The sequence below is a fragment of the Eschrichtius robustus genome, chromosome 8 (assembly GCF_028021215.1).
Source record: "Eschrichtius robustus isolate mEscRob2 chromosome 8, mEscRob2.pri, whole genome shotgun sequence".
NCBI lineage: Eukaryota > Metazoa > Chordata > Mammalia > Artiodactyla > Eschrichtiidae > Eschrichtius > Eschrichtius robustus.
The window spans coordinates 63,836,796-63,845,554 of NC_090831.1; the positions used below are offsets into that span (position 1 = coordinate 63,836,796).

At 40.2% G+C, this 8,759-nt stretch overlaps 1 protein-coding gene across 4 annotated transcripts; it reads right to left on the minus strand.

Moving 5' to 3' along the window:
- Positions 1–5,857: 5,857 nt before the first annotated feature.
- Positions 5,858–8,194, minus strand: ARL4A (ARF like GTPase 4A). 4 transcript variants are annotated; one of them, XM_068549967.1, is made up of 2 exons: positions 8,020–8,194; positions 5,858–6,866 (listed from the first exon to the last, which is right to left on the minus strand). In XM_068549967.1, exon 2 carries the CDS (start codon positions 6,778–6,780, stop codon positions 6,178–6,180), a length of 603 nt encoding a protein of 200 aa, XP_068406068.1. In that variant the 5' UTR covers positions 6,781–6,866; positions 8,020–8,194; the 3' UTR covers positions 5,858–6,177. The 4 variants fall into 4 exon arrangements, with proteins under 4 accessions (XP_068406068.1, XP_068406067.1, XP_068406066.1 ...); XM_068549966.1 differs by having other exon boundaries at positions 5,858–6,869; XM_068549965.1 differs by lacking the exon at positions 8,020–8,194 and adding an exon at positions 7,318–7,701.
- Positions 8,195–8,759: the final 565 nt, after the last annotated feature.

Consider the following 8,759-nt stretch of genomic DNA (forward strand, 5'->3'; position numbering starts at 1 on the left):
CCTTTTCAATAAGAGACTGTTCTGTATCAGATGTTTTCCAATGCAAACTCCATGAACTTAAATTTTCACCAAACAATTCTACAAAGTATGGGTCTCAAACTAAAAATGAAAAAAAAAAAATTGCTTAGAAAAGTATTTTTCTTGATTGAGGAAAATATTCATGTAGCTTAGTTTATAAAAGAGAGGTTTCTAATGTATGGTATGTAAATTATTTTTAATCCCAAGTTGAATTTTTTTTTTTTTTGGCCATTCCACGCAGCTTGTGGGATCTTAGTTCCCCGACCAGAGACTGAACCCAGGCCCTGGGTAGTGAAAGAGCAGAGTCCTGACCACTGGACCACCAGGGAATTCCTGAATATTTTAAACATACTGGAAGAACTATATATACTAAGTAAACCAGAGTCAACATTTCTAAAAGCAATTAAAATATTTTGTGAAACAAATGTACCTAAACATGTACCAGGTGGTGGCATAACCACACATGAAAAAAAAAAACAAAACAAATGAACAAGAACTTTACTGTATATCCCTAGTGAGGTATAACCTAAGGACAAAAGAAAGTACAACTATTGTTAAACCACTTACAGTAATCAAATTCTTGGTAGTAGTATTATTTTGAGAATGTACTGAGATTAAAGTGGATAAAGCAAAGGAATAAGTGTTGTCATGGATAACCAGGATTTTTGGCATAGGTGAAAAGAGGTACTAAGTAGTATCACTGAGGTTAAGTAAAGGCCTTACCATTATGAATTTTAAGCTTTGAATTGGAACTATCAGCGTCAATTACTGATGCATCTTTTTTAAAAAGTTCTATTCCATTCACTGAAAAGGCCTAGAAACAATGAAAAATTCAGTGGTTTACACAGAGGACTCTTCATACCATTTCCCACTAAAAGAAACCTGGGATCCTAGAAAAACAACAAGTCTGGTAAGGCAGGAATTTCTTGTAAAACTAGAAAGTAAAGAAACTATTAAAGATTACTAGACTTATGTCAAAAGAACTTAGTTCTTCAAAAATAGGACAGTTTAAGCATGAATAGGGTTAATAACTGCAAAGGACTGAAATATATCAAATATGTTTCAATGTGTAAGGTTATAATGGTATTCAAAATAAAACAAACCTCACTGGTCACCTTTAGAAGTTGCTAAGGAATCAACTTATCTTGAAAATTTGTAAATCAAAAGAAACAAGCATTTATCTTGCCTTTCCTTTAAGAACTGAACCTCAGGATAACCAAATCATTGATTCCGAGCCCCCTGTAGTGGAAGCAGGGAGTCTTAAACACTGGACTGCCAGGGAAGTCCAGAAAGTTTCTTATCAGCCAGTCCTGTCCAATGCAGTTATTTAAATTTAATTAAATAAAATTTAAAATTATGTTCCTCAACCACACCAGCCACACTTCACGCACTCTATAACCACATGAGGCTAGTGGCTTCCACATTGGACAGTGTAGATATAGAATATTTCTATCATCACAGAGTTGATTAAGACAATGACCATCAATGACTGCTACCAGCACAAAAAGAGAGACAACCAGACCATAGTGCCTATGGATGAAAGTATAAAACACCACCCAAAACACCATCTAAAGTAGTCTTGAGGAAACAGAGAAAAGTGAGAGCACATACAAAGAACATGTTAAGCACCGAAAGGGAGATGCATTCAGCAAGATCCAGCGTGTGGGAAACTGTACAAAAATAAATTGCAGTGAGAGAGAGAGAGAGAGAGAGAGGGGAGAGGGAAGGCGTGGACAGGGAAAATAAGGAGGAGAGGGAGGAGAAGGGGGTGTGGTGCGAGGGGGCGGAGAGGACCTATAGAGACCTATCAACCAATCACAACACATGGACTGTTATTGATTGGATCTTGACTGCAAAAACTTGTAAAAACTTTAATCAGGGAAATGTAAACTCTGAATAGATATCTGATTATCTTGAAGAAGGATTACTAGTTTTATTTTATATGTGATGATATTAAGAGTTTTTTTTTAAAGGGTTCTTATCTTTTAGAGACACATGCCAAAACATTTATAAATAAAATATAATTTCTAGGACTCACTTCAAAATAATACAGGGGTAGGGGGAGAGGAAAGGGGACAGAAAAAGATGAGAATATAGAGAAAATGGGACGAAAGTTCATCATTACTGAAAGTACATGAGAGATATCTGGGGTTCATTACGGTTTTCTACTTTTGTATAAGCTTGAAATTTGTCATAATAAAAAGTTTTATTTAAAACTAGAGCATCATTGAAATGAATCAACTTCAGCATCTCTCTTCAACCACCCATGTTTTAGAATGCTGCACTTTTAAAGATATTTAGCACAGCTTACAAGCAAAGCTCCCTTCTTGTGTGTATACGTACATGTACATATAAAAAATAAATTTATAAGATGTGACCCTTAGAAGACTGTTTCAGCTGGCATTGATTCAAGTTCTTAAACAAGATTTTACTGGATGCCTACTATAAAGCAGATGTTGTACTTCTAAAAAAGAACTTGTTAAAAAGGCCTGAATTTTATAGTATTGGAATTAAAAATTTATCAACTATACCATACTGCCTCTCAACACATACTGATCCGTACTGATTAACAATAATAGCTACCATTCATTGAGTTCTTATCAAATGCTTGGTGGTGATGTTTACATTTACATTATTTCATTCAATCCTCTCAAAATTCTATGCAAGAGTCTTCATTTTACCAGGAAGGAATTCACACGGTGAGAAGTTCCAAGGAACTTGACAAAAGGTCACCTGTGTAAGAGTGGGAGAGCCAGGATTTGAACCCTGATCTGACCTCAAATCTCATGCTGTTTTTAGAAAAAACATTTAACATCCACCTAAACTAGCCTCCAAGATAGGTATTCTTATATTTCTAACTTACATACACAGAATTTGACATATACTTCAGCTATGGTTTGTTGAGACTATTCTCTCTGATTGTCATATATTTTAATATTAACTTTGTGATTCGTTTACCACGCTATACTGGTTCATATTAAGCTTTAATTTAAGCATCCCAGTTTTCCATATAACGTGTAATTAAATCTGGTCTCTGAATCACATTGCTCTCACTCAGCTGATTATTTGAAACTAAGTGTATATTTAATATTCTAAATTTTTTTGTTGTGGTAAAATACACATAAAATTTACTATTTTAGTTGTTTTTAGATGTATAATTCAGTGGCATTTAGTATATTCACAATGTTGCACAAGCATCACCACTATCACAGAATGTTCTGCTAAATTTAAACCTTAAATGTAAAATTCCAACCTCAAATGATGGTATACTCAACATTCCAAGTTCTATTAGCTAACTATTGAGTGTTACATCATCCAAAGTTTAAAGAAACATTCTTTTGTGTCACTGTTACAGCTGAAGAAACCATTTTGTTTACATCACTGAGGAAACTGTATTAAATAGAACCTTGCAACACTGTACCAAAGACCTCTTTCCAGGTCAACATGAATAATTAATGAAACATTCTTTAAGTGTCAAAAGCCTTGTACAAACAAAAACATTCTAAGTCTGCCCCTTCCTTCTGTTCAGAAAGCATCATCCTTCTACAAATTAGTCATTCTCTGTCTACATACATATATTTATACTAATAACTCCACTTTTTGGCTTCTAATGATTTATTTATTTTTCCATGATTAATTCTCAGTGAACCTATCTTTGCTGGCTACTTAAAGTGTACAACTATTTTTTTTCTAAATGTTTATAATCTATTTTAGAACAACTGTGGGCATTTAAAATTTAAGGCTCTTAAAGTATCAAAGCTTTTTTTTTTAACTAAAAAAAATTTTTACTTTGTTGATACTAATTTGGATTTAGAGTTGCAGTTCTTGATTGATATTTGGTATTAAACCAAATAACTTCAAATATAAGAAAATATTTTAGAAATACACTTTAGAAAAGGTGTACCTTAATAAAAAAAAAAAAAAAAACTAGATGTAAAAGCATTGTCTAAACTCTTTAGGGTTTATTTCAAGACTCCTTATATCCTATCCTATGGTATTAACAGCTAGAATAGGTGGTGGAGAACCTGAACTTAGCAAACTGGAAAATTTTATGATGAGTTTTCTAGTTGAAAATGTGTTTTATAAATAAAAGCTAGTACAGTGTCCATGCCATTTTCTCTTTTCTTTTTGTTGTTCACTAAATATGAAACACTTAGATAATGTGGATTTGCTTATCAAATTCTTAGGCTACAAAACAAGGGTAACACAAATTCTCAAGAGATAGTTAAAACGTTGCTGTTAAGTACATAAAAAGTACAGGAAGGCTGAAAATCTAAATTGATTCAGACTTTTCTTTCAGCAAGCTTTATTAATCCATCATGGATCTACTCATGTTTGTATATGATTTCATATAGTGAAGGGTTAAAAAAATAAAAGGTTCTCCCAGAAAACAACCTTTGGTGCCTATGTCACACGACTATAGGACTGTGTAACCCAGCCTTCAAAAGTTGTTTTTCAACTACTAATTAGTAGCTTCATCAAAAGTGGAAGTACATACATTAAAACTCAAAGCCAAACACTGTTCTCCTAGGGCCTCAAGTAGTTTATTGGTAGTTATCCACATTTCCATGAATATAAACATTCTAAATGACTGTCACTAGTGCAGGTACATTTAACATGTGAAGGCTCCACAGGAAGCTACTTCATTTTGTGTGAACATGAACCAAGTTTCCAAAAACTCCATTTAAAAAAAACAAAAAAAAACCCAAACCAAACCCTGCTAGCAAAGTGCATTTCTTTTGGTTATCTTCAAAACAAACAGGTGTTGGCTTTAACACATGGAAATCATGTTGATTTGCTATATATGATCACAGGAAGCAAGTCTTTACCTGTACATAAGAATTAGGTAAAGGTTTTTCCTCCTTTTAATTTAGAGGGTTTTTTTTGAATTCCAAAGTAAACACTACCAGTGAATTTTCACAAAACATAGCTTTGCTACTTTCCCCTTCATTTTCTATAATCGTAATTCTTATCTGCAGTACTGTATCATTTCTTCCTACCTTATAATCAGGACTAGACTGCCTGCATAACACTGTTCAGTTTGTAAACAAAAAATTAAAGCTCAGAGCACATAAGAACCTCTCTTACATTTTCACTGCACAGTGCATTAGGTGTTGGTTATAAAGCTTCTGCTTCTCTCAAAACACTACAAAAATATATGAAAAAACACATCTATGTTCAGCCAGCAAATATAATAAAACAAATATTTTACAACTGGAATACTTTAGAGACCATGTATTGTAATTACACCCTCTTGACTGAATTCATCAATTGCTTTCTTCATAAATCCATACATTTGTCAAAGCATATGCATTTAAGATTAGTCTACATGCCCAAATTTACTATGTAAAAGAGTTAAGTAAATTATTTTAGGTTCTTTAACTGAAAGTGACTCTGACAACAAACTATTTCTAAAACAGCCCTAAATCCCCAAAAAGGTGTTTTCAACCTGACCATGTAAAAAGATGCATAGCTATCTCTAGAAAGTAAAAGACTATACACCAAAACATGCTTTGTCAGAATAACTAATCCATGCACTTGAATATGCCCCAAATACCTCTTTTTAAACTTTAAGTTAGACCAACTTAAACATCATCTAGAATTAAGATATAGCATTACAGTATTTGATTCCAGAAAATGTCAAAATTCATTCAGCCAAACTTAAAAAACCAAGCACTGCCTCCTTGTCCCTTACTGGTTGGACCAACGTGACCAGTATGACTGTATATATTAATCTACCTTAACATTTCCATTCATTAGCATAACATACAAAGCCTTGCATGCAATTTCTTTGCAAAGGCTTCCCCCCAAAAGATGTAAGCACAAAACACTAGGCAGACACTCTTCAAAGTTTTATTTCAGTAACTTCAGGTCAAATTTCCACAGCTGTTTTCTGGTCAATTTTCTATCTTTGCTTGGCTTCCCAAAATGGTAGTACCAAAAGATTTGTGGGGTAGGGAGAAGAGGCCATTTTAAGAAGCACTGCATTTACTCATCTTCCACAAGGCAACAGAGTTGGACATCTGATTGTTCAACAAAACAAAGCTTTAACAGCATCCAGGAGGGCAGGCAGGCAAACCAGGCTGTAGACACTCTTCCATTTGTCAAAATCAGACCACAGAAAACCTACTCCACACAGATCTAAAAGGTTATCACCATTCATCTTTTCTTTTTCTGCTGCCGCAACATTTTTCTTCTTTTAATTATCATATCATGTAGTTTCTCAAGTCCTTCCTTCAGTCCATCGCCTATGATTGCACAGGTGGGCTGCAAATGCCAGGGAGTTGATGAGCTCAGTTCACCCATTGCTAACAATTTCTCAATTTCTGAGAGAGACAACGAGTTCCTCAGGTCTTGTTTGTTAGCAACTATAAGCACAGGGACTCCTTGATTTTCTGATATCCTAGTTATTTTATGAAGTTCAGTTTTGGCTTCTTCCATCCTTTCAACATCAACAGAGTCCACAACAAACACAATGCCATCTGTGCATCTGGTATATGACTTCCACAGTGGCCTTAATTTCTCCTGACCACCTACATCCCAGAAGTGAAAAGTGACTGTTTTAGAATTTCCCAGCGTTACCTTAATTTTTTCCGTGTTAAATCCTTTGGTAGGTACGGTATTTACAAATTCATTGAACTGCAGCCTGTATAACACAGTTGTCTTTCCAGCAGAGTCCAAACCCAGAATGACAATGTGGAAGGACTGAAATGAAGGCAGGCTGGACAGGATAGAAGTCTGGTCTGACAGCCCATTCCCCATTTCCAGCTGCAAAGAAGTGTTCCAAATTGAAGGGCTTTCTTCTTACTGCTTGAGAACTTCTCTTCCTAGGGGATCCAGCTACCAGACTGCTGAAGGGGAAAATGAGTAAGTTATTCTTGTGAAATAATGTACTACAACTGCTTTTCTCTCTTCCTGCTAAACTAAGCAACACGAGGAACTTGATAAATAAAACTTGCTTCAGTAAACAAACCATGTGAGATAAGAAACATACGCGATCCAAGGCAAACGACAGAATAATCATTGCCGTTGAAATTCTTTAACATTCACTGAAATTGTAGTAATATGTACTTTCCTCTACCCCCTGGGTCCCCAGACCTCTAAGACCTCATACCGGAGACAACCTAGTCACCAGCAACTGGTCCAAGTCGCAGTACCACAGAAGTGCCATTTTTGGCAGAATATTTGTAACACATAATTTGATCTTCAGGATCTAATTCTACACGCTTAACAGCATACCCAAGGTCACTATTAGCCTCCGCGCGCCAACCGCCCCACCCCAAAATACAATGTTCTTACCTCACGAATTGGAGCCTGGATCCAAATGAGAAAGCATTGGCAGGCTTTTCTACGCGGGGGTAGAGAAGCACCCCACCGCCGCTCAGCTTAGCTCTCCACGCAGCTCTGGCGGTTGCCTCACTAGAAACCGTGGCTCCAGACTACGACCACGCCCACTGCACACGGCCCACCCCTGAGCCCAAATCCCATTGGTCACCTGCGTCAGCGCGTCCAAGCCACACGCACCCCCGCGACCTAATTGGTGAGAATAACTGCCGCTCCCAGCACGGCGAAACCGGGCTCTCCTTCGGTCCACAGGCACCACCTGTTGCCCTCAAGTTAGAAAAGAGGGCGCCTGCGGAGGGAGCCGAGCGACCCCTGCAGGGGAAGGGGAGCCTCGGCCGGTCGGTCAGGTCCCCGCCAGCCGGCTCGCTCCGCCCGCCCGGGCGCACCTGCAGCGCGGCCCACGAACGCCGCGCCTAGGATCTCACATCCGGGGCCCGCGGTCACCGCCGGCGCGTTAACCCTTTGTCCGCTGGCCGGAGGGTGCTCCCTGCGGCTGCGCCGGCCCACAGGAGTGAATGATCCGACCTGCGGCAGCCGCCGGGGCAGGCCCGCTGTCCCCGCAGCACGATCCCCTCACCTCGCCGCTCCCGCACCCGGCCGGCTCGTCTCCCTCGGCAGGGCGTGGCCACACCAGCTGCCCGCCCCGCTGCTGCTCACCTGACTAACGTCCTTCCCTGGTCCGGACCCAAACGTGGCTCACTGCCGCTCGGGAGCGCGCTGATACCAGCGGGAGGGCGCCAGCGAGGCCTGGGCGGTGGCAGGGGACGAGACACCTCTTCCAAGGGTCTGGCCGGGCGCCGGGCTCGGGGCTGCCCTAACGGTGCTCGGCCGACCGCTACCGGCGCCTGCCACGGCCCCGCCCCCTTCCAGCGCTAGCCAGCCAGTGGGGGGCGTGCGGGAGCCGGGTCTCCTAGCAACGCCAAAACAAGGTCACGTTCGAACAGGCCTAGCGCTGACTGGCTGCGGGCCAGTCGGGAGGGGCTTCCGGTCTCAGCCCTGAGAGCCGCCGCTATCTCAGACGCTTTCTAAAGCCGGCCGCGAGCTTCGGGCGGGCGACACCCGGGTCCCACCTTGCACCGCCTATCCTCAGGACACCGTATGGCGTCCTCACGGCGGTGGCCGATGACGTCGGGTCAGGGATTTCAGAGGACACCGGACAGGCGGGCCCCTTATATAACGGGGTGACGTGGACGTGCCTCAGTAGCTGCCCAGAGAGTCCTGGGCCAGCTTGGTGTCTGTAAACACACACTCCTTTTGCCGAGCAAATAAATGCTCTCTGCCACGTGATGCTACCAACATCTCCGTGAGGTGGCGACAGGTAGAAATATGCCGGGTTTTACAGATGAGGAAATCCACTGGCTGTTTCTAATAACCCAAGGAAAATTAGTGGTGGTCCT